The 27133-nt window shown below is 43.3% G+C and overlaps 1 protein-coding gene across 1 annotated transcript; it reads left to right on the top strand.

The window, feature by feature from the left end:
- The first annotated feature begins 717 nt into the window (after nt 1-717).
- Nucleotides 718-23255, top strand: LOC146195910 (techylectin-5A-like). Its single transcript, XM_084597953.1, has 6 exons — nt 718-784; nt 2465-2592; nt 7299-7441; nt 10469-10574; nt 16674-16841; nt 22138-23255. The coding sequence occupies exons 3-6, from the start codon at nt 7415-7417 to the stop codon at nt 22419-22421; spliced, it is 585 nt and encodes a 194-aa protein (XP_084454079.1). The 5' UTR covers nt 718-784; nt 2465-2592; nt 7299-7414; the 3' UTR covers nt 22422-23255.
- The last annotated feature ends 3878 nt before the right edge of the window (nt 23256-27133 follow it).

Here is a 27133-nt window from a genome sequence, read left to right as displayed (position 1 = left end):
CTCCTTGCGCCATATACTGACCATCGTCGCAGCTACAGTGAAAACGTATACCTTACTATTATCCTGCCACCGTGACATTGCCATAAGCAGCCAGGATGGCGCCGTTTCGCCCAGGGGAAGTTGTAGGGCAGGCAATCGGTTTTGAAGTGTTCAACGCCTGATGCTCAAGAAAGACAACGACGACAATAATGTACAACTTCTGATACAAAAGAAAGACAGCGAAAACAACGCTCGATCCGATGCTCGCACGTGTGCTGACTCAAGCTCTAGGACTAATCGCCGGATGTTGTGTTAACTGTTCATGGCGTAGCGCGCTCTGCAAGGTCCCCTATTACAAAATAAATGATGCTGAAGATGATGAGCATAACTATAACGCCGCGGCAGGGCCGGTCTAGAAGCTCTCCGTCACTAAGCGGTGGCATGTCACCGCGGTTCCACGTATACGAGCAGCTCGTCTGAAGATACAGGGTAACGTTTATCTTTCTGCGACGCAGGTCTGGTCAGCGGAGCACACAATAGAGTCCAATCAGCCATCTGGCCGTGAATGAGAGAATGCCTCCTGGCACCGACACTATCTCCGTTATCAACCGTCTCGAGTTACTTTGTGCGTCGCAGACATCATTTTCTGGTCCCAGCCAATTGGGAACGCCCAGTTGCGTCATGTCTGGCAAAACAATTCGGCCCGTACCTTTGTGTGCAACTTGAGATACCATTAGGGTATACGGCCTGCAAGGGGAAAAACGGCGTTTTACTTCTAGCATCAACTTTTGCTGTTGGAAGCAGGGTAAGCTATATAGCCTTAGCTACATAAACAGGTAAGGATTGCATGCATGAAACAACGTTAAAAACGTGTTTGCTGAGCTCAACGAACTAAAGTTTAAACAAAATGTTATAAAAAGGTGTCTTTGCAAAAGCAGAATATAAACACAGTATTTTAAAGTTAATTTCTCCCTATAGTCATGATGGCGTTAAATGTTAGCGCTAGACCTAAAATCAAATGAATCATTTTTTTTCCTACTTTATAAAATTTGTGTACGCTAGCAATTAATGGTGAAATTATGATTACTTGGTGCTTGATTCGTTTTCGGCTATCGTGTTCAAGAGCCCGTCAAGTTATTCCGGTTCCTTCGCAAACCAGTAAAATATATTGTTTTGTTTTGCTGAACCGCTTTCTTGAAAATGCAGGAGAAATGAGAATTTTTTTAATGACATGTATTCTGATTCTTCGATTCACCACTGAATGTATGATACCTAAAGTATCAATGTATAGAGAAATCTCATCTTTTTGAAAATATCTCCCGTGGTTTCTTGTGAGGTAACTTGCGGACGCAGAGGTGTTGCGATAGAACAATTCACAGGTAAAAATGTTTCACAAATTTTGCTTCAGTTAACATCTCGAGAAGGCTTTGAAAACGGTCGCCTCGAAAAGAAATGCTGCTGAATTTAGAAAGAATCAACAGGACGCATGTTATCATATTCGTGTGAAGGCTACAAGCATGATGTCATGCCTTAAAACGCGGAGGATATAAATTTGTGCAATAGACTTGTGCAAGTCCACGCTGTGTTTGAATGTTCTCGTGTGCGTGCTATTTAGAACTGAGGCCCTGCGAACTTAGTCTTGATCGCTGGCGATATTTAAGCAAGCAAATAGAGCAACGCGGCACTTTTTTGTCCCTCCGGCGGGAAGTTGGATAGAATGCTTTCCAGCTGCAGGTTTAGGGTAATGAAGAACAATGGATGGGTATTAAAGGCTGGCAGGAATTCCTACATGGTAATTATATGTCCGTCTATTCTAGAAAGCTTTAGTCTATATTTGTTCACAGTGGCGCAGGATAACCATTTACGCTCCAATACAGGACCGTCAACTAATTAGCGTTTTAGTTATCTAAACCTATTCATTGCTAGGTCCATCTGCATATATTCGTATTACATGTGCTTTCTTTTGTACTGACGCGGTGGCTTAGTGTCTACCGTGTTCGGATGTTAAGCTCCAGGAGGTTGGTTTTAAAGCCGACTGTAGCAGCGGGATGTCAAGCAAGCGATGTGCAAGAGACCTCAAGTTATGCCTGATATTAGTGCACGTATGACAAGCACAGTTAGTCTCGTTCATTCCAGAGTCGTACAGTATGGAATCCGACACAGCACATGCTTAGGTCTTGGTATGTTAAACACCTTTTGTTACGTATTGGAAGACGAAAGAGTGCATATAACTTGTCTTATACGACGGGCAGTATAACTACGGATATTATAATGCCCCCTTTTCGTCCTTTTGCATCTCCACCAGATGCGTGAGCTGAAGTGAAGTGAATATAGAATACTTACGCTTAATTTTATACTGTGTACTTCGAAACGTGTTTTTGAATGTGATCAAAATAGTGGTAAAAGAGACGACAGGTTAAGGAGCAACATTTTAATTGGTGTATATTTGACATTGGAATACTTTGACACCTGTGGCCATTTTCAGACATCCACTTCTTCACTGCGCTACACAGAACATTTTCGCCACGTGTCGGTTTGCAACCTTGCTGGCAATATTCGTCCACGCGACAAGCGCCCCGCTACAGTCGTTTGGTGCGACTCTTGTCCAAAAATGTAAGTGTTTATAATTCTTGCATTAAATTTGAAATGCTTTTTACTGATTGGCTATTGTGAATACGATAGAAGAAAGCACACGATGCGGTATACTTAAAAACAAGGTAGAAAGCTGGCTATTTAGTGTGTCACCAATAATTAACGAGACTAGAGCATGTAACAGTGACACAGACAACATCCTGACTTTTTTTTATGTCTGTGTCCTTTTTCATTCACTTGTCTTTTTTGTGGCAAAAGCAACACTCCGACAGCTAAAGCGAGACCTCGGGTGGCCGCAGCTACAGCCTGAAGAGGAGCTACGGTCTCCTCATAAAAAAAATGCTCTCTCCACCGGGAATCGAACCTCCATCTCTCATGCCCCATCTCAAACGCTTTAGCCAAGTGAGCCATGCGCAGATTATTGTTTTATTACATAGAAAAACTTGAGTAAAAAAAGAAAAACTCCATTTACTTACTATGTTTATGTCTGAAGTTAGCGGGGTGCTTAATATGAGCCCGCCACATCCCAAGCCCGACAATGCACCACCTTCAAAACACCAAACTCCCGGGAGGCCCACACATGCATCTAGATTAGGCAGAGTTTGGAGGTTCTTCGCGTGGAGCATACGCACTCCTGACCAAAGTACACTGCTCCCGAAACACAGATTTGGACGTTCTTGGTGACTCGGCATGCCTGTCCATCATACGGCATTTCCAAAGACTGAACAGTTCCATCAACACAAATAGATCATAATGCACGACAGAGTTTTTGTCAAGAGGCCAAAATCTAATAGTACATGATGTAATTTCAATATCTTTTTAAGAGTTCTTTGTAGTATGTCCCAAAAGAACATAGCATCACGGCACAGAATAAAGCAATGAACAATTGTCTCAGGCACGTTACAGAGACGTCAATTCACCACCCAGGGCACGAACATCTCTTTATCATAAAGAAATGTTTTGACAGGCAACGTCGCTGTGTGTCGTTTGAAAAAGAACGGCTGCCTGAACGCACATTCGCCTAACACGCTTTAAAACAGTGGTGTTCAAAAGCCCCAGATAGGGCTGCTGATACAACGGTGGATGGAAGAAAGACTCAGTGAGGACCTGGTTCATCTGCTTTCTCGAGAGGTTACACAGGTAATCTATAGAGAAACGCACAGTCAGAAAATTGAAAGTGTCAGCAGCCTTTTTAAGGAATTCTCATAAAGGCCCCTCATGAGCCTGCCCAGTCGATGCGAATAAGCAAGGCAAATGAGGAATAACACGCCTAATAATGACAGGCACAAACAAAATGAGTAGTTTGCCGACTTGAAAAAAAAACAAAAAAACGGGAAACAAGTTGATACACAAATAAGGGAACAAGGCCCACTCCACAAAACTCTAAGGGAAGGAACAAGTCACGCCGCATGGACTTCCATTGAGTGCGCCACACAAATGTTGATAATATGTGTATTACTTGTACCTCCCTCCTTCCACAATTCAGGACTTGAAGGACATACGCATGCTTCGCGAACAAAAATATGTCACAGACCTGTCCACGCCCGAGATCGAAAACAGCGTATCTTAATTTTCCTTCTCTAGCGTAAGGATGGAAATAGTCATGATGATAGGCTAGTCAGCGGCGCATTTCAGACGAGCTTGTACTCAGCATTGGACACGACTGGATTGAACTACATTAGATTAGATTGGATTAGACTGGACTGGATTGGATTAGACTGGTTTGGACTGATTTGGTTTGGATTGGATTGGATTGTACTTGACTGCAATGAACTGTACTTGATTGGACTGGATAGGATTACACTGGATTGGTTTGGTTTGGCTTATATTAGATTGGATTGCATTACACAGGATTGGATGGGATTAGATGAGATTCGAGAGGAGTAGGCAGCCCAGCACCAGGCACACATGATTGCACTATCCTGGCCTAGCTGAGATAAGCCATCGCCAATTTCCAAGCGTAACCATAGTTCCCTAGTATTCGCTAGCCCTCGCTTTAGCCAAAGCTAAACCATCACTATTTTTTATTTATTGATAGTTCAAATGAGGGAAACAAAAACATTCACATCACAGATGAGAGAAAAAATGCTGTTGTAACAGGCAAAAATCAAGACGTGCGCGAAAGCTTTGCCCTAACTGACCACCTGTGCCCGTATACGAGCAGTTCTTTTAGCACTTTCCATGTGAAATGCACGACCGTTGTCCTATGTGACGCTTTCCCTACTGGTATACATTCCCTGATCATTGTTCTTAGGGAAATAAGTTTTCTGAAAAGAATTGAAAATTTGTTCATGCTCTAAACATTGTATGTTAGGCTTTGAGGCTTTATTTATTGCAAGCTGTTTGATAGTAACATTTAAATGTTACAGATAGATGTGGTGTTTCATGCTTGTTGCTTACTCATTTAACAAAGGCATTCTTCAGACTAAACAATTCGCAAATAGATAGGATCTGCAAGAAGGCTAGAACATTTGTCATCTTGTCACCATAGGTGTAAGCAGAATAAAGACTATCAGGCCATGTATTTGGAGGAAATGGACGGTACCTTTTTGGTTCATACCATGGATCTATCCATCCAAACACTCTGCTCCCCACACACACCTGGCGCTTAAGTGATTCCTGTTTCTTGTAGCTGCATCTGTTTTGTGCAGCGCGTATGATAAATAGTGGCGGAACAATGTGCTCAGACGTACGTGTGGGGCTGAAGAAAGCTCTCAGTTTTAAGAACTTAGAAGCGAATTCAGTAACATGAAATGATGAAACCTGCTCAACAGTATTATTACTAGTAGCAGATAATAGCAATATTTTATTGAATATTGAAGGCATTCCGCAATGAGGCCCCTAACATCTCAGAAAGAGTCAGGAACACTGACTATCGTTCTCTTGAAGGTGCAGGGACAGGTAATATATCTTAAGTGGACAGGGTAAAAAGAAATCAGGAAAATAATTCCAGTAAAAAAAACTATAAAAGAAAAGCGGTCAGATTCACCGTACCATTGAAGGATGGTACGTTTTCTAGGCTTTATTTAAGGAAAAATGAAAAAACAATAGAAATTTTTCACGCTGCTTGAAAAAAAAAAAGAGTTTTAGAATAGCATTAAAGTGGTAGCGAAAATAAGAAAAATTATATATGTGCCGTAGGCAAATTGTAGTAATAATAATAATTGGTTCACAGGAAAGACAAGGCGCAGTATCTGTCACACTTTTTCAGTGGACACTTTTACCGCACCGTAAAGTAAGGGAGGAAGGCAGGAGTGAAAGCGGAGAGAGAGAAAGGGAAGCAAATTATGCCTAAATAGAGATTTATTGCAACGCTCAGAAACCGCTCAACGCATTCTACTTCGCATGAAGGCGGAAGGCCTTTCATCACTGGTTGCTACTGCTTCTTTGTTCCAAACTTCTATACATTAGTGTCTTTTAGAGAGCCAGTTAAAACAGAAAACCTGCTTTCTGTCATCAAAATGCCCAAGTGATGCTTTGGCGACTAAAATAATGTGCAATAAGAAACGTGAACCCATCTGATTGACGAAATGTGAACGTGAAATTTGTAGAACGTGTATGCTTTCCATCAAATAATATGGAATGGGGAAAATATTTTAGAGACTTCAGTATAGACTGCCGTAATAAATTATTTATATGCGTTAAAACACCGCCGCAAATTTCCAAAATATTTTTTGGTTCCTTCATACCAACTTTGCCTGTTCTGAAGAGTTGCAGACGGTAAAATAGCAGATGGCGGCCCATTAGGCTTCAGGGAGCCAAAATCAGGAATGGATCTCCAAAATTGGGCCGAGAAACAGCCTCAGCTGGATCGCGAAAGCACGGTCAGTCATAGCGAGAAACAGCAACCACAGTGAGACATTAAGGGTGTCAAACAAGACCAAAACTACTCCTTGTTCAGCTGAAAATGGGTCTAGCTTGGAAGGCCTCCTCCGCGTCCCGTTACAATATGGAAAGCCGCAACGCTGCCTTCATAAAATTAGTGCATGCGCTAAGACTAATTCTATGCAAGCATTCCCCGCATGCGCACTAGTGATCCATTATTCCGCTAAGCATGCTATCATGCAAGGCCCGCTATACTACAACATTTAATTATTTATAGCCTCACCGCGGCCGCACCTGTCCCAGGGCCCCTTTTTCTGCATTTAGGCAGAAAACAAAAATAGAGAACCATAGGCCAATGGAGCACATTTATTCATCTCACAAATACAATGCCTGATGCAGGAACAGAAGCTAAAGGCAATTGGTGCCTGACGAGGCCACTGTCTCTACGCAGTTCGGACTGCTGGTGCAGCATATACTTAAGTAACAATCTTTCCTTAACAAGTCCAGGTATATAACACGCATGAGCACGAAATCTTGATAACCTGAGGAACATTGGCAGTCCATAACAGAAAACGCGAAAGATATCTTTCACTATCAGCGTTAGCAATGCATATTATGATAGCAGGTCTATCGAAAGCTTGTTTGACTTGCGACGCTCAGGTAAGGGTGCGGAATTTCGGTCCAAATACACGGCCAATTACACGTTTCACTCTATATTCGCAGAAGAGAGAGATCGTCTATTTTTTACCATTAACAAAGCCATTTGATTTTGACGAGGCATAAAAACAAGCAAACTGAAGCCAAAGCGTCCTAAAAGGCATCGAAATTAACCACGCATAGGGATTCATGTCATCTGTATGCGCTATTCAGGAAACAAAAATGGCTGCGGTTTTGTTCTGCAGTGCCGTTTAGGCCCCAGCACTGCGGCGACGTCCTGCGAGGCGGTCACGCGACGAGCGGAGTTTACACCTTGTTCCACGATGCTGCTGGTCCCTGGGGACAGAGAGTCTACTGTGACATGGATACGGACGGAGGAGGCTGGACGGTAAGGATTACATTTTGGGGAACTTCTTTCGCACACTTCTCCACAGAGCATCTTTTGTTTTTAGAATCTAATGTGGAGAGTTTTGTTTCTGGAAGTCGAAATATAGAAGGTTTCTATATGAATTCAACGCTAGCAGATCAACTAGTCGGATATTCGTAATTGTAACTATTCAGATAGTCGTAATAGCCTAGGGTGGCTGTTATGATGAAGTAACTTATAAAGCACTTCCCACGGAACGGGTAGCTTAAATTGTTGCTGCAGTTTTGTCCAAACTAAGCGAATGATGCATGGAGAGCACTCTCTGTCATCCTAAGAAGGGCGAGAATGTAAGATAGCGATTCCATGGCTTCAATTGCAGAGATTATTAATGTAACAATCTAAAATTCGCAGTGCGATGCCTAAAACAATTATTTTAGGCCGAGAAGAAAATTGTCGTACCAAAATATTCCAATATGCAAGCGAAGAAGCATGGCTGCTAAGTCTACCCATCGCTAGTAATTTTCGTTTTCTTCCGAAGGTGGTTGTTCTGAGATCCTAAAATTAACTCGTGGGACATACTTGTTTTCCACGTCATAAATCAGGAGACTACTACCCTACGCTCAACTATCGACCAATATCATTGACCAGTATTTCTTCCAAGATATTGGAGCAGGTCATCTTATCCCATCTGCCAAACTTTCTTGGGTGACCTTGTTTTTTTAACTGTTTTCTAACTGTTTTTTTTTTACATGGTTTGAGAAAACGCTTGTTTTGCGAAATATAATTGATTAACCCTATGAGCTAGGTCAAGTTCATACGTCATGATTGAAATGCGACTGAATGCATTTGTATACGCTTTAGCAATGCGTTTGATACAGTGTCGCCGAATGTACGGCTTTACAAATTGAGCATGCCTAATGTCAAACATGGTGTACCAGAATTTATAAAGAGCGTTTTGTCTAACCGATTACAGTATATACGCGTTAATGACTTTGAATCGTTAACGATTCGTGTGACCTCGGGCATCTCGCAAGATTCTCTCGTCTGTCCCTTTCTAACAACGACCTAACAAAGTAATATCTTAAATGGGACTGTTTGTGAATCATTATGTCATTTACCACGAGAAAAAAAAACATTAATCACGTTGAATTACTCCAAGCGGGCCTAACCACTATCGCCAATTAGGGCTCGCAATGGCAAATGGCGCTTAATGCTGCTAAACTCAAAGTATTGCGCCTTTCCCGTCTCAAGAACGTATGTCCTGTTTTCTACACTATTTATATTTCCTTATTGGCACACGTAGAATCTCATAAATATTTTGGGGCAATTCTAATTTCGGATCTAACCTGGAAAGCACACGTCAGCTTTATCACAGCCGCCCCTATAACTGCATGCTTTCATACATTAAAAAAAATCTGCTTGGCGCCAGTCATTATCAAGATTTATCTCTGTAAGTCACTTTTTGGCTCAAAATACATTAACAGGCTGACACATCAGAAGCTGTGTAGAACAGAGCAGCGTTACTGTTTTTTTTTTTTCCTAACAGCATCGTTCCTACAGCGTCACAAATATCAAAAATAGTTTGTCATTACGTCATTTTGATCTTCGCAGATTGGTGCTACATTTATGTCTATTGTTTTAAATTCTCAATATGAACTCCACCCTTAAAGAATCACTTATCAAAGCACCAACGTGTGTTTCATCCCGCAACGATAACTCACGAAAGATTGGAGGTCCTGGTTACCGTACGACATCCTGCATATCTTATTTCATTCCAAAACCATGGTCGGAGTGGAACCACCTACCACCAAATACTTATGTTGACGAGTTTAAGGCAATGCTACCGTTATTGCGCTTTACTCTAACCTTGACTGTTTCACTCTGTTTAGAACATTTTGTATTAAATTCTGTTCCTCTTTTCGTCTGTAGTTTGTATTATTCAGATCTTTCTGTCTTTGCACCCAGTTGATTGTTAATTATCTATTTGAATGGTAAGTTTCAAGTACACATTTTTATGTTTGCTTGCTATTTTTTGTTTATTGTTTCGGTGAAATTATTTGTTTCGGCGTTAGTAATCTTCATAATAATTGCACTGTTTCGCACTGTCAAGAAATGTATATTCTTGCAGCTAGTTATTCTTTGCGGCAATCATGGATATCATTTTTGTACACATTTGTGTGTGTGTGTGTGTGTTGCCTCTTTTTTCTTACCAGTTTCATTTTATCTCTATGTACCACTTCCGTCAGTAATGCCATGTAGGTCATATCGGAAATAAATAAAGGAAATTCCAATTAAGCGATCAGAGAGTGAACCAAAGCGACTTCTTTTTCGGCATCGAAGACTGTAATAATCTGGTTTCGCGTCTCATATTAGAGATATACCTTTGCTCGGTGCACATGAGAAAAGCCGCGCATGTCGTGGCGACGGAGAAGCGGAAGGTGTTTAGCATATAGTTGTCCTTTTGATAGGCTCATGTTGAGCGTCGTCAGCGAATATCTGGGCGAGGATCGCGGTACACAACACGTGACCTAAGGATGTTCAAGCTGGCACGCCAAAGAGCCGTGCGCCTCGCGAAGGAAGAGGCTAGCTCACTGCTTGAGCGAAGCGAAGAGGCGCACCGGTAGACATGGCGGAGCAAGAATGAGTAGAGCACGGCCTATCCACGTGTCCGACATGGCGTCACAAAACTGTTTCTATGTTATAAAACTGCTACGATAAGGCGCAGGTGGCCTAATTTATCGAGATGTAATGGGAGGTCCGGCGATTTGTTCGGCGGTTTGATAGAGAAGTGGATCAAGATTGTGAAAGTGCCTGCAGTTCATTCCTGGATTCTGGGAAATGAGCCGTGATGCGATAAACCTGAAGTCTGCAAAAATAAAACTGAGTATGAGCCAGAGAGTAGAGATAATAAAAGAGGCTTGAGACAACGTCAAGCCAAATTTGTGTGCTTAGGTTGGCAGCTCTGAAACGACAAAATGAGGACTGCCATTCCAGACTTCACTGCGGTGGCTCTTAATTCAACTACGCTACTTCTTTTTTTTTATGCAGGTAATCCAAAAAAGAGGCCAATACGGAAACAACGTGTACTACTTTTACAGAAACTGGATAGAGTATGCTGGAGGATTCGGCGATCCCACAAAGGAGTACTGGATTGGTAACCCAGCCTCATAATTTTGAATGTGAAATCATGTTTAAAAATGCAGAAATTATCCAGAGCAGCTGGTTGTTGGTTTCGTTCATTATGTATACAATGTACAACGAATATTTAGGAATCAGATTATGATACTATCTAGGTAGATGAAACAGCAATGATTGATAAACTATGGTTAACATGAAGAAAACTGCAACTATTCACGTAGTGTTTTTACTGGTCGATGATGAATGCCTCGAGTGTGTTCACAAAATTCGTTTTAAGTTTTAAATCATTAGGTATTCCATTTCGTTAAATTCAATTAGTCTTCCCTCATAAGTACTATAGCATGGTGGAAGGTTAAAATTGCGAAGAGTTGCAGCTCTTTGGCTTCTCCTGGGAAGCAAGAAGAGGTTAGTGGAAGCGTGTCGTTCGGTATTACAATTCTATGCACTATTGCTCCAGTTTTTAATACATATATATAGTTCAAAAGTAACAATCTCAGCGATTTGATTTGCATAAAGGCTTTGTTCAGTCAGTGTACTTTCAAAACTTTGCAAACTTGACCGCTCGTTTTTATAGAAGAAAAATTGCTTCAGCCTACTGAAGAAATTAGAATATTTCGTGGCTTACCAACCGTGGATTGAGGCAGAAAATTGTGATGAGACGTTCAGTGATAAAGGGAGCTTTTATTTATGAAAACTCACCTAACTGTTACAACTATTCATGCTAATTGGTATGGTAGAAAGGAAACGCAAATTTTGGAACAGATATAGATAATACTAGATTCGCTGCTGAATGTAAAACGTTTCATAGAGTTTGGAACCTTCATAGAAGCAGTTTGTTATTATTCCTTTTAATTTCTTGTTTATGTGGTCCGAGCCGATGAATATAATTTTATTTCAAACTTTTGCTAGCGAACCTCAAATACGTATTGAATGTCAGCAACTTGATGGTGCCAGCGCTCAGTGTTCTTGTCATTGTTCCTGCCGACAGAGTAGTAAGGCAAGAATCTGAAAGAATTTCTTTGTAGGAGTTTTAAATCCCTTTTACTTTAGTAGTACCGGTAAACGGGAACAGGTGGTGGTGCTGACTATGATGAGAGGGGAGGGGATACTGCTCACGACTTATGCCGGCCTGTAGGAGAGGCGGCACTTTTGGCGACCAGGGGAATGGGTTAAAGGGAGGGTTGGGAACGGGTGGGGGAAAGGGGGGGGGGGGGGGGACTCGAGCAAAACGTCCGCAAGAGTCAGAAGGGCCGAAGCACGAAGCACAGCGCCGAGGACCACTGACACAGGACTATTCAGAGTGCCCGCAGATCACTCACCACAAATTCAGACACGACCGGTAAGTCCGAGCCAAGTGCAGGGTCGGGTTCGTTGCGAGCAGCGCACTCCTCGACAAGCGTCCTAGCTCCGGGAGGGAGTCAGAACGGTCTTGAAGGCCTGAGGGTGTACTCCGGAGCGACACCCCGGTGGGGTGGCGCGAGGACTGCCGGGGGAACCGCAGTACGCTGCCGCGTTGGTGAAACCGGGCAGCAGCAGGAGATGATCGCACGGAAACCGCTGCCTTGGCAGCGGCGTGCCCCGCCGGGGTGGTGCAGTGGTAAGACGCCCGACTACTATGCCGGAGTTCCCGGGTTCGAATCCCGGCCACGGCGGCTGCGTTTCGATGGAGGCGAAACAAAGAGGCGTCGTGTGCTGTGCGATGTCAGCGCAAGTTAAAGATCCCCAGGTGGTCGGAATTACTCCGTAGCCCTCCACTACGGCCCCCCTTTCTCTCTATCCACTTTCACTCCCACCTTCATCCCTTCCCTTACGGCGCGGTTCAGGTGTCCACAGAGCAAGTGTGACGGATACTGCGCCTTTCCCTTCCTATGAACCAACCAACCAACCATCCAACCAGCGGCGCGGCGGTTGGCACTTAGGGGACCATCTAGGCGGATGGCGCGCCAAGGCCCGCGAGCAGGGAGACCACTGGAAGCTGTCTCTTGGGGAAATCCGGGAGGCAGAAGGAGGGACCGCATAGGTACATCTGCCGAGGCAGAGGCGCGGCGGCTGACGCTGAAGGAACCGCCGGAAAGGCGGCGCATCGAGGCCCGTAAGCACACGGGAGTGCTGGCGAAGCAGCGGGGAGGACCGCAGGAGAAGCGACAGGAGACGCTGGGTGCGTCAGGGCCCACGGAAGATGAGGAAGCAGAGGCCAGGAGGACTGTCCCCCCGAAGGAGCAGAAGTAGGCCGAAGCGGGCAGCCACAGGGATGTGCCACAGGCGACAGGGATGTGCTTGACAGGTAACGGAAATCCTGGTATCCATTGCAGCACTGGGGGCGCCTCGCACGGTGAAACGATGGGGGCGTGCTGGCAGACATGAATCAGGGACCACTGCGGCAGTAGGGCTGCCAGAAGCCAGCGAGAGTGGGCCAGGATGGCCCGGAGATTTTACCACAGGATACCGGGGCACAACAGGACTGCGGCCCGCGAGGCAGCAAGCAGGACACGTGAACGCAGGAGATAGCACCAAGGCAGGCGACCGGGCGAGCTCGCCGGAGCGAGCGCTTGTGCACACCCGCTCTCGCCGAGCGCTGATAGGCGACTGACGCTGGGAGAAACGCGCCTAGTCGTGAGAAATCGAGCGCGTACGTCCGCTCCGAGAGGTCCGAGAGATCCAAGAGGAACTGTAAATCGGAATATTTATGCAAGTAAATTGCATATGCAAGTAAAATTTATGAACGCGAATTATTGTTTCCTAAGTCTGTTCTGCAAAATGGGAATGTTTAGGCAAGTAAAAATGCAGCGCAGACACGTAGGAAGCAATACTACGTGTGTATGTATACACTCAAACGGCCGTTTCACGTTGACGTGTAACTAAGCGTTCAGTTGAAGAAAAATGCATTAGACCTGAAATTTCACTCAGTGCTGACTGAAAACATAGCATTTTAAATTAGACATTTGTTACCAGATAAGCTGAAACAAAGTCAGAAATTGCCTGAGTATTTTTGAAAACAAAATCATGAGCCCGAAGTTCCCCAGACAGCTTTCTTACGATACAGATAAGGAAGGATCGATCAACCACAAACATAAAGGCAAGCAGAGGGGAATGCACTTTTTGTGTTGGTTATAAAGTAGAAGAAAAAAAGACCACATGGTGCCGGCTGGGTGTGAAACCACGACCTCCGATGTTTGCGTCCACTGTTTTACCACTCGGCTATGGGAACGGCGATTTATTTGTTTACATAATGAGGTGTTTTTTTTTACAGTAACGTATTCTTAGAGTGTTCGCCGGCGTCACCCTCTAACTAACCAGTGGATATGGAACACCCTGTAGTATCGCAGGCGACACGTAAAATGTGTCTACCGGTAAGGAGGGAAGCTTTGTGTTTGTGATAACCCTCTTACGCCGCCTAGTAAGTGTTCTGTCCGCATTTGATTGCTGAATATATTAAGAGGTGCATCACGAAACATGAAACTCATCCAACAAGAGAAATGACAATTTATAGGTTTTATGGCCGCTCCTGTACGCGATGTAAAGGGTGAATAATCTTGCTTACTGACGCTATAAAACCGAGGCCTGATTTACTGGTTCCTGTAGCGCCAAGTAAATAGTGATATAGGAGGGACGCAGAATCTCTCCATATGAACGCACTTTCATGTTGGTCGGGCCCCCGCCGGGGGCGTGCAGTGGTTACGGCGCTCGACTACTGTTCCCAAGGGCTCGGATTCGAATCCCGATCACGGTGGCCGCTTTTCGTTGGAAATGGGTGCCCGTGTGCTGTGCGAAGCCTGTGCACGTTAACGAAACCAGGTGGCTAAAATTGTTGGAGCCCCCTACTACGGCGTCTCTCATAGCCTCAGTTGCTTTAGGACGTTAAACTCCACACAAAAAACATGTTGGTCAAATAATCCTGACCCCGATATAGTGAAAGATAAACTTATACTTAATGAAGAGCTTTCCTTTTTAAAATTTAGTGTTACCTCTCTTTTTCACATTTTCCTGCAAATACACGGGTTCAATTACGGCTGAATTGCTGCGCACACTTCGCTAGCAATCGAGTTTGCTAGTCAATGTAGAACCTATGTGAATATATTATTCGGTAGCCAAAGCATGTGCTCAAGCATCCTCTGGCACTGTTATTTTGTTGTTAGAGTGCGTTTTTTTGTTCACGAGAAAAGAAGTTTCGCCCCGTTTTCTTGAAGGTTTAGAGCGAAGCATTTCTTAGGCAGTCGTTCGTGGCAGCGTGGCTGTTGACGTAAACAGTGGATCAGGGAGCCACCCCATGACAGGTTTCATTGACCAACCTAGGAGGCAGGATTCTTCAGTCTACCGAGATCGACAGTGGTCATCATAAACACACAAGTACCAGATAGTATCGTGAATGATAGTGTTCGTATGCAGAGGGTCCCCTGGCACTGTCGCGTTCTAAATTTTAAGGTGAAAATTAACAGTACGCGGAATAAGGCAGTACAATTGCGCTACCGTACTGTTCCAAGCGGTTAAAGCCAACCTGGGCCTAAGATTTGCATGACCTAAGGCCAGCTTTCCTAGTCGTACAGAACATTAATTTATCAGACAGATTGCGGAAAGGCAGTTGGTGAACAGCAGTGAGGGTGGTGTCCTGACTTCAAACATAAAGCTTATGTTTTGTCCTCTAGAGTTCCTGCACGTTCAGAGAATGATACGATGGTTAAGGCAACAAAATAGACAAAGAAAATACTATAAATAGCGGACTCAAGCTACCATTTTTTTGTGTTTAAAAATGCATCCCTAATGCATTACGCGACAGAACTGTGGAGAAGTAGCGAGTTTAATTTTGCTCGCTTTTGTTTTCATAAACTATCTCCGATTTTCAGTTTGCCCTCGCTGAACAAACGGAAGCCACGGTAATACTTATATAAATACTCTTAAAACATTACACAATTGTGCTAGCTTCGCTAAAGGTTATTGGCCAACGCCTTTCTTTTGTCACCTTTTTTCCTCTACCTTGCGTATTTGAGTACTCATTAAAATTTCATTACTTTTTTTTTTGTTTGCCTTCTTCGCCAGAACCTATTGCGACGTCCATACGTGGCAAATTATGTTTACGCCAGAACCTATTGCGACGTCTCACTGACACATCTCGCGTAATCTCGCAGAACCTCGCTGACACATCTCCCGGATTCCAGATATTCGCCATGAGCCTAGAAAGGCTTCGCCTTAAAACTTTTCTGGTTAGTCTCGAGGTGACTCTGCCCGAGCACAATCTCTGTGAGATGGCGGAACTGTTCGTTTGGCAAAAACGATCTGTGCTTGTAGCTCACGCCGCTAACATCTAAACAGCCAGGCGATGTGCAACAAAAAGAATTGCGCTCATACATCGTATTACCAAACATCTCAATCATCTGCATTTCTGTTCCTGAAATTAATATTTTCACGTATTGTAAACTGCAATTTAATCACAACATCTGCACGTCCACCTATTTCGGCATTACATGCTTGCAATTTTGCTTAAAACCAGACTTCAATGTTTTTACTAATGTACTCCGATTACGCGTGAGTGCCGCACAAATAATAGAAGCTTAATTGAGTTGGTGCCTGTAAGAAGCATGGACCATTCCCATCAATGTGTTAATCAATTGTATGCACTTTATTTCGCGGTTGCCTCGTAATTATCTCAATATCTACACGTCAACTGCCTGGCACAGAGTAAATGCTCGGTTGATAAGAGCAGCCTTCAGAAGGAAAACTTAGATTCGCATCACAAGCTTGGACCTTATTTATCATTATGTTCATAAACGTATTTTAGAGTATTTATTCCAAGGGTGCCTTAAAATCAATTTCGATTCGTAAGAATGTTGGTTGGATATCCCACTTTTAATTGCTTTCTCTGCACGCTTGAAGAACTTACGACGTAAGGGTTTTCTATCCATTAGTTGCTTAGACTCTTCTCATCAGCATCGAATAACAGTCTGCTACAAAGTGCCCTTTCTACCTCACCACTAAATTATGCCCCAAGTAGCAGGACTCGCAATATTCTGTTACATTTAGTGACGATTTATGAGCCACTCCGTGGTACTGCAGTGCCGTAATTCAGCGACCACCAAATTTATCTGAATTTAATCGAATCTCTTTCTTTGTTTCCATGCAGGCAATCGGGCATTGCACGCTCTTACATCCGGAAAAGAGGCCATGACATTTCGAGTGATGCTGATTAACGGCACAAACGACTACCAATCAGTAGACTATGAGAGTGTTCGCATTGCCAACGAAGGCGAACTCTTTAAGATGAAACTAGGAAAATTCCTCGGCCCTACAGGTGAGATTCTGCCGTTTCATAAAGGACGTTATGTTCATTTCCGGTACGCGAAGCGTCTTGAAAGCGATCAGTTTGGCTAAACTAGGGTGATCATAGGGACTAGAATTCGGCCCGATGGGTTGCCATATACTGTACTGGCAGTATGCGCATGATTATATACCATGGAAGCACTGCAATAAGTCATTTTTCTCCGAGCGCTTGGTGCAGGAGGGACAGCCGCCGATAGGAGCCTGCTTCATTCCAACGTTATGACATAACAAGTGACTTTGACAGCAACCCTTGTGTCATGTAACCCGCAGTGGTTTACACTATCCAATGACACTAGTCAAAAGTTCGTAAGACGTGACAGAATTGGACCATTTGTTCGGTCATTTTTCTAAATTTTGATATCCTCTCCCTTCGATGTTTTTCGCTGCGTACAGCGTGAAATAATTTCGAAACCTTGTTTACCAGAACATGACATATCAATGCTGTATCTTGGCTCTAAAGACCTGCTAGGCTGCCGAATGGATTTAGCCGGAATTTGGGTGGATCTCTGGAAGAATTCAATACTCCGCAATGCGAAATTCGCACTCAGCTAAAGCGTTTTTGCGATATACTGATAACATTATGTGAGGACTAATATGTATGTATGTATGTATGTATGTATGTATGTATGTATGTATGTATGTATGTATGTATGTATGTATGTATGTATGTATGTATGTATGTATGTATGTATGTATGTATGTATGTATGTATGTATGTATGTATGTATGTATGTATGCATGCATGTATGTATGTATGTATGTATGTATGTATGTATGTATGTATGTATGTATGTATGTATGTATGTATGTATGTATGTATGTATGTATGTATGTATGTATGTATGTATGTATGTATGTATGTATGTATGTATGTATGTATGTATGTATGTATGTATGTATGTATGTATGCATGTATGTATGTATGTATGTATGTATGTATGTATGTATGTATGTATGTATGTATCAGCAGTTACAAAGCACTATTTTCTCATGAAGCAAAGAAAATTCAGAAAAATAAAACGAAAGGCCTTAAGCGATCGATGCACAGATCGTGGCTCTTCGTTCTATTTTCGTTCAACTCAAGTTGATAACAACACACACAGCTATGGAAAGGGAAATGATATGTGTGTAACCTTGGAGGCAGGAATGCAAAGGAACGTGACAACATCGTCGAAATCAAGTAGGAACGCACATATGAGGGGGCGTCATCTGCAGGCGCTAGCTGGTGGTTGGTAAAATAAGTGATTATACTATAACATGGCTGATGTTTAAACCTTCGATACCGACTTAGGCGAAGCGAAAGCGTTGTTTTGCATGGTTTTGTTTTGATGAGGCTTAAGTACAGATGGGCAAGTGTGGTTTTGCAGCGGTTAAGCTGCCGAGACTACTGCGTCCAGGACACTGTCTACTACAAAAGGCCACACTTGGTGCTGTACTTGGCGACAAAAAATTGATGTCAAATGTTGACTGGTGGTACACAAAAGATGCTACCATGGTTTAAATATATAGCCACACAGTGACCTCTGGCTCGTTTAGGGTCAAGCGGCCAGACAGATTGACCTTGGCTGATAAATGGCCCCGTGTGTCCGGGTGTCATCTACGAGCCTTAAGCACTAGCTTGTCAGCGTGAAGTTTAGTCAGCCCCACAACGTTGAATGGACATAAATGGTTGGCCTCTTCAGCCGAATTAGCATTAAAGGTGCATCAGTGCTCTTCGAAATAGAAGATAGAAAATAAATAGAAGAGCATTGTAATAGAACATAGAAATACACTGTAATTATCACATTGCTCATGAAATAACATGTCTAAAACACTACTAGAATGTTTTAGAGCCCTAATCTTTTCGTTGCAATAGATGCAACCATGGTTGAACTATACAGCCACACTGTGACCTCGGGCTCATTTAAGGTCAAGTGGGCGGACAGACTGACCTTGGCTGATACATGGCACCGGGTGTCATCAACGAGCCTGAAGTACCAGCATGTCAGCGTAGAATTTAGTCAGCCCCACAACGCTGGATCGACATAAAGCGTTGGCCTCTTCGGCCGAATTGGCGTTAAATGTGCATCCGTTGTGTTCGAAATATGTAGTTGGTAATAGAAAAGCACTCTAATCAAGCACTGCTCAAACGAAATAACGGGTCTAAAACACTACTTGAATGTATTATAACCTAGCTCTTTTCGTTTAAAGGACGATAAAAATAGATGTTCTCCCAAAACCAGTACCTTAACAAAGGTTTCCGCAGTGAAGTTGATTAAAGAATCACAAAAATAACTGAAAATTAGGAAAGGTTTCCAAGACAGCTTATCTGCATCTGCTTCTTCTCGGCTTCTGCTTCTCTCAGCTCCTTTTGGCATCTGTCCTGATGTATGGATTTAAAACGTAAAGACAGGCTAGTGTGGCCTAATCACGTGTGAACAGTTCATCCTTACTGGCCTGCTTATAGAACATCAGCTGTAGCAATAGTTTAAGATAACATCGCTCGGTGAACGTTTTACCGAGTCCGGTAGTCTTGATGCGCACACATGAACAAAAAAAAGTAGCCTCGGTCACACGCCATCGAGCCAGCATCGGCTATCACGCTTGTGTTCACAGGATACGCAGTCACTACATGATACAAACCGTTAGACCACCGCCACTTCCGCATTCTTTCGAACGAAAGCCCTTCGTTTATGGCCTCGTGATTAATTTTTCAAACCAGGATACTTTCATCTACATTGAAAAGACAAACACTAGTACCATAGGAATCACTGGATCCATTATCGGTCAGAGTATTTCTCTATTTGGTGCTAGGTCTTCTAGAAAAAAAGCTTTCATTCACAAAGGCACTGTTTATGAAGAGGGAGAGTGTTGAGGAAAGTGTTTGTTCATAGCTTAGTCAGCCTTACGAGGTGCGGTAATGCTCAAATGAGCTCTCAGGTCTCGCTACCCCTCTCCTAGATTTTTGTCTTAATCTCTTCCTTACCCTGTCAAGTGGCTGAAAATCAGAAACAATCGTGCTCATCGATAGAAAGCTCAGCCATATTCTCTCCGAGGGTGGCCGGAGACACGAGACAATAATCAAAGAAAACTCTCACGTTAGTACTCCTCAGCACCTACGTTGTCCAGAGTGCATCCGCAGATGCGTAGGAAGGCTGTGGCGCTCGACGTCAGCGTCGACAACAGCTGTGATTTAATTGCAGAATATGTACTTCTCCCACGCCAATCCTCAAGGTCATGTCCTTCCGAGAACTGATCTTAGATGTGGCGAGAGGAGCCAGCGCTTCTTGCTTCTTCTACTTCATACACCCGCTGTTTTGTTTTTCTTCTTCACACCTGACAAACAATTTGCGCCCTCTGGTGGACGAGACCTGCATGCAATTCAAATAGATAGATGGATTTACTGAAAGGAAAGGCATAGATGTTGGACGGAATAATTAAAATCTGACCTGCTACTCTGCACTGGGGAAGGGGGGAAGAAAGATGATCATGATGGGTGACGATGTGGGAGAAAGCATATTAAAATATATACAGGCGCGGCAGCTTTCTTTACAAGCGCGAATCAAGTCCGGTGGCGCACAAAAAACAGCAAAGATCCCGCACTGCCAGGGCACCCTTCCCCTTGTCCTGTCAAGCGCCCAGCTGCAGTTCTCCGACAGAGGGCTCTTCTCTAAACGCTGAAGTGACTAGCACATTAAATTCACACGCATACACTGGACACCAATAATATATGCTCCACATTCTTCGGGATGCCACAAGTTGAACATTCTAGGGAGTCGACCTGTTCAAATATTTAAATAATGTGGATTCCTGCCCGCAGTGGGCAAGGATCCATTGAAACATTATCCTGTGGCCTTTCAGTTGGGCAGATGTAAGGACCTCCATAATTTTTAGTGCCAGAGAATGGTAGGCGATGTGGCGTAAGGAATGTTCCAAAATTTCCACTGCAGTCTTTGAGGTGATTCCCCTATATGTAGCGAATAGATTCCCGAAGGGCTGCAAGTTCAGCAGCGGTTGCTGTAGAAGTATGTCCCAAAAGGAAATGTAGATTCATTTTCTGAGCTGGTATGACCACAGCTGCTGGTATGACCACAGTATGACCACAGATCCGGCGATGTATGCGTGAATATAATTAGGATATTTTGGCTAGATGTGCGCCAGTTGTTTCGCGGCAGCTATTGTTTGACCCCACTAAGTGGCACCATTCATTTCTTTAGTATCCGAAGAACACGAAGGTGCACCAAAGGTTTATCCATCACCCATGGTGGTTGGGTGGCACGATATGGCAGGCATATACCCTGTTGATACTTGCGCCTGATGGCAGCGGAGTGTAATTTTAAACTGCATTCCAGCTGCTCGTCCAGAATCTTACTCAATGGGTGAAAACAGTGTGATGTAAAAGTTCGTAAGTATACACGAAGTGGTTCGTGTGACAAATATATTGATATTGGACAAGCATGTGTCTCTTCAATTGTGCCTTTCGTAAAGGTACATCTGGGCAGTCCAATGCATATTTTCAGTGCTGGCATCAAATGGGATCCAACTGAGCGCCCCTTACTGCACCTTTACGAGACTCTGTTTATTGGCTACATTCGGTACAGCCTCGCAGTACGCTCTAATATGAGAATTTCCTGCTTGCATGCAATTCAAGGCTGCGATGCTAGGCTCTGAACCGTTGTACTGCTTTAAGGTTGGTTGGAGTAATTTTTATTAAGTTTTATATTTTATATTCGAAATCAAGAAGCTACGATTTTCTTGTACCGCATACTGTGAAATCTTATCGAAAGCCCCTTTGAAGTAAAGGAGCACTGTTCACGAGATCATTATCTTTCTTGATTTGAGTGCCCGGAAGCTGTAGTATGGTACTGATCGCTTCTTTCAATAGGTACTGCGGCAAAGGTTTGTGCCAATAATAATGTACGATATAAAAGAACCGTACACATCTGAAATCCGAGAAAGAGAAAGATTTAAACCTTAATAGTGTTAGTGGTAGAAGTCAGATATCCTATAAAGGTTGAGCTGTTGAAGGGACTGTCTTTACTATGTTGCACGATTTTCGGATTAGGATACGTATTATCAAAAATTATGTTTGGTTTCAGAGCAATTCAATGCTTGAGTAGATCAGTTTTCTTTGGCACCACCCATTGCACTGCTGCTCCTAACTTGGGTGCTTCAATTTACAGTGCAAGTAATAAAAAAAAATTCACGATATTTATACTCCGCCCAATAAATGTCTACAAGTGAAAGAGTGATTTATACTGATACTCTGCTTGCGTCCACGTTTGCAGACTGGGACAGCATGTCAGTTTGCGATGGAATGAAGTTTTCCACGTACGACAAGGACAATGACCTGGCCGACGAGAGCAGCTGCTCCGTCTTATATCGTGGTTCCTGGTGGTACAACAACTGTCATGATTCGAACCTTAATGGTCTTAACCTGAATGGTATCCACGCAAGCATAGCCGATGGCATTGCATGGTTAAAAAGAGGACCACACGGCATATTTCTTACGTATTCGTATCCCAGTGTGCGTATGATGATCCGTCCGAGTAGCTTTACAATAGGCTCGTGAACTGCTTGTGTAATTTAGTTTCGACTAGATTACACGAGCTCTATACTCCTTTAAAATTGGGGCTCTGGCCACCACTTGTGCTTGTCGTCCATTCAGATCAGAAAAAAAATCAAATCGAGTGAAAAGAAAATTTCTTGTGGCTCGCTTTGCGTCAGAATTCCTGAAAGGAGGCGGGGCTTACCGCACGGTGTAGTTAAACAATTTTGCTTCACTATTAACGTGCCATTTTATTAAGAAATGGACGTCTTGTTACGTTTGTTATTGTGGTTTACTTTATAAGGAGCTCATCATACCTAGTGCTACTGGCTAATCTTTTGGATAAAAAACTAAAAAAAACTATCTTTGTTCTCTATTCTTCAATGTCTTGAATGGGAGGCCCAAAAGCGCGAAGAATTGGCAGAGGGCTCCAGCCCCAGCTGCCAATCATCTTATTGATTTTATTGACAGATGAACCACGTAAATATAAGAAGAGAGATCTTGAACGGTGAATATAATACCAGATGAACATTGAGTCTAGGAATCAACAAAAAAAGCAACCTATCAAAAAGCCTCAGAAAACGTTTGAGAAAACGGCATGTTACTCGGCATTAAAGAAGGCGTTATCTTTCGTCGTTAGTGAAAGTGTTCAAATGGTTACGATTTGATGTTAAGCCCGACTGCTCACCGCTCGATTTATTCTAGTTTTAGTTATAAAATACTCGTGTTTGTCGAATGTCCAAGCAGGATAAGAATGCATAAGCGATATAAGCAAGAATAATATACTAAGAAGTGCTGTGATTTATAAATGCGAAAATGATTTATAAATAATGCGAAAGCATAAAATGATTACATAAATGAATGACACATAAAACTCTGTTGAAATACATGATTCCAGATAGCTACAAGTCATAAATTATTGAAGGTGAAAGAACTGGGAATTAGGGAGGGCAGCATCCCATTCTAAACTATTCGTTAAAAAAGGAGTATTTTATACGTGTTGACGCGTGTCGAAAATCCTAGTGTCTCAAATATATAGAAATACTACACATTTCTAGGATGTCACAAGATGTGGCAGTAATTTATCTACACTGAAGACGTTACTGTAAGTCAATTGCTTTTCTCGTTAGTTTGTAATGAAATGAAATACTTTCTTGAACGAGCAGTTTGGTAATTAAATGATTAACTTTCAGGCAGTAATTTTACAACGAAAGTAAATAATTAATAAAAGTAATTAAGTGCACCACTCTTCTCTGATTATGCAATACGGTAGAGTGCCGCGACACAATCAACGAAAGGCGGCGAGTTTGAGTGAGTGTAATCGTTGTATTTCTTTCGTTGTGCCGAAGGCAGCCGCGTGCCTGCGTTCCTGTGCCAAAGACAGCCGCGCGTGCCTGCGTTCCTGTGCTGAAGGCAGCCTCGTGTCTGCGTTGTAGCTCACGCTTCTCTCCCTCTTCTGTAACCTTCTCAGCTTGAGAGGTTTAAAATCTCGGCTCTGGGCAATAAACGTGGTTGTTCACTGCCGACCAGCGTTCGTGTTGCAGCGCGTGTTCGCGCTGGCTTTACTACAGTGGCGACGAGTTCGAAAATTACCCTTGCGGTAAAAGTGGTTTGGTTGGCCCGCTGCAAAGCGGCCTACTCGAACAAGACTCCGAGCCCCCATGAAGTGAAGGCCAAAATCAGAAAAAACTATGGTTCCACCTAGAGAGAGAGAGAGAGACGCCACTTAGGGAGAAAAGATTTTGAAGAATGGGGACACTCTATGGTGATCTTCAAAGAAGAAAACGGAAAACTAGAAGTGAGATATTAGAAGACTTGCTCGTGTCAGGCTTCGACCCACCAGGGTGGTGCGGACGTGGTGCATATGCACTGCGACCCCGCCCCGGTGGAAATAGGCCGGATTGCATGAGCCCCTTGGCTGGGAAAAGCCCGCTCACCGAAACAAAAAACCCCCAAAACCTTATGGTGCGGGACGCCATGCCTGGGGTAGCCGTAGGATGATGATGGTCGCAGGTTGAGGTCTGTACCCTCACAGGAGGATCACACCTAGTGCACCCTTCCTTCCATCTGACAAGGCAAGTTGAAGCCGACAGCCTGCCGCAACGTGAAGCACCGACGAGAGCTATGACCAGCCTGCAGCTTTCGACTTTCGACGACACATCAGATAAGTGGAAAGCGTACCTTACAAGGGCTGAAGCATATTTTGAAGCCAATGCTATTACCGACCCAACACGGCAGCGAGCCTTGCTTGTGGCAGCACTCAGCACGCAGACTGATCAAGTGTTAGCGGGACGAATTGCACCTCGGACGCCGAATTCCCTCACTTATGACGATGCGCGTGTTCGCCAGCGCGTGTTCGCGCTGGTTTTACTACAGTAATGGATCGGCAAAGTGAGTCAGAATTGAGTGGAATACAGTGTCTGAGAAAATGTTGCGAAATAGTGCACGCGTCCCCGAATGCAAAGTGAGAGCACTATCGCGTACAGGTTCGAACAATGGTCACAAAAGGAGGAAACAAATAAAACTGAAGCCATTTTTTTTTATTTCAAGCTAGGACGCCAAGAAAGAATTACACTTTCAACATACATATTTTACATTTTTTGTGGATATCTCAAAACATCCACGATGGAAGCTGCCGAAGATAGAATGTTCCCGAGAAAAACCTATGTCATAAAATGTTACTTCTCCTCCTGAAAAACATGGCTTCGACACGTATGGATACATGCAGATAATTCATCTCCGTGTTGTTTATTGCCCTCTGCTTGCAGTTGAAAACTGGCCTTCTCAGGAAGGTCCGTTGAAAGCGCAGTAATTCCTACGTCCACATTCCCGAGGGCGTGATATGTGGAGCCGTTACCAAATGTTACTAATCAGACATGAGAACACCGTCAAAGGGCTTGAAAGGACAGTTATGATCAGAAGCTTGCCAAGATATTGTTGGCAAAATGAACCCGCAGTATCGGTGTCCTCTTCATAAGAAAAAAACCTTCATATAGCTGAAAACGGGTAGTGGCAGCCAAGGGTTACTTTCAAAAATCTATGGCCTACACCCTCTGTTTTAATTCACTTCTTTTTTCTCTCACCACGGTTTTGATCTGTCGTCTTTCAGCGAGATTTTTTATTTTCTTTTGAGTTTGAAAATCACGAGCTCGTCCCCGCAAACAAAGGTAGGCGACGACAACTGACATAGGATCGGGGATAACGGCAATCATATAGGGGATAAGTATGCCTCCCAGAGAGCGACTTCGGCAGATAGCGGCGATGATTTCCTCCAATCAACTCAGTCCTCTGCCCAAGGCGCTATGAAAGATACCCCGAGTTTCGCGATCACCCGACTTTTATCCCACTTTGTGTGATAGCCTGTGGTGAAAGTCGGTAGCGCGGAAAGCTCTAAAGCACTGAGAATACAGTTCTGAAGTGAAGCCACACAATAGCACCCTGCGAGTTGTGTCTCCTGGTTTCAAACATAGCTGACTCTGCAGCGCAACGCTGCCGTGTCACTTTATCTGTTTAATCATGTTATCTTGCACGGCACAGAAGGGCAGTGAGGGGGGGGGGGGGGGGGGGAATAATGACATGTGTACAACAGGGTCTAGTTAATGCAACATCTGATGCAAGGAAACATTTAATAGAAACTAATTACTATGGCAATGCCTAATGGCGAAAATATAATAGATGCCGGGTTATTAGTAGTGATACTAATGCAATACGTGGCAATTACACATCTAAAAACATGCAGCGTTCTTTTTAGCAATCTCAGTCTGCAAATGTAAAGCGCACAATAAACGAAAACTGGACGCAATAGCAATGAAACAGAAATATACTTTGATACGGCAAAACAACGGTAAAGGAGGTCCCGATATCATTCTATATATGCTCGCGAAGCTGGTCATGCAATTATTGTTGGTTGCGGATGCACACAATAATGTCAGGAAGATTATTTTAAATAACACCTGCACGTTTAAATGCGGGTGAATTTAAAGCTTGACTTCTTTGTGTGCATTTTATGCTGTACTGTTTATGTAGCCGACGTGGAATGCATTAAGGCACTTCCAGAAGTGATGGAAATGACTTGCTACTGTAATATGTTTATGAAATAACCATTAAAGAGCGATGGAACGACGAATGTGTAAAGGCTCGAGACAAGTCTCGCTTTCAACACCTCTCCCCTTGCTGTGAAGAGTGTAGTTACATGTATTGGAATGAACGGTCTATTTTGGATAGCATTTATTCTGATTAGGTAGTTTAGAAATGGAGGGTACGTAGGTGATTCAACCTTTACTTGTGGACGTACGAAACATAGGTATATATCTTTTCTTGCGCTGCTAAGAGCGAAGCGTTTTTCAAGTTTCGACGCAAGCACCGAAGCGATTTCGGGCCTTTGGTGCAATGGCGTGCATGTGCGTGGCCCATCAAAGATTACGCGTTAGATGAATACCTGTATATATATATATATATATATATATATATATATATATATATATATATACAATGAAGCCCGAGACGCAATAGCGCTGTCTATGAGGTGCGTAAAATCAGAATTAGTGCACTTGCGGTTGACAGAGAGATATCTTTCCACTTAGTAGATTTAAGATTTTTTTTTTACTTCCACTTGGAGAGAACGGCGACCATCCATGGATTTAACAGAGTGGTGAACGTTACAGTTGTCTGCGAAAAGGCGCGGAGAACAATATATGCTAGTCAATAAGTCATCAATGTCCATCTGAAACATTTAG

Source organism: Amblyomma maculatum, chromosome 3 (assembly GCF_055883805.1).
Source record: "Amblyomma maculatum isolate TAMU_Amacu chromosome 3, ASM5588380v1, whole genome shotgun sequence".
NCBI classification, from domain to species: domain Eukaryota; kingdom Metazoa; phylum Arthropoda; class Arachnida; order Ixodida; family Ixodidae; genus Amblyomma; species Amblyomma maculatum.
This window is presented reverse-complemented; position numbering and strand designations above follow the sequence as displayed.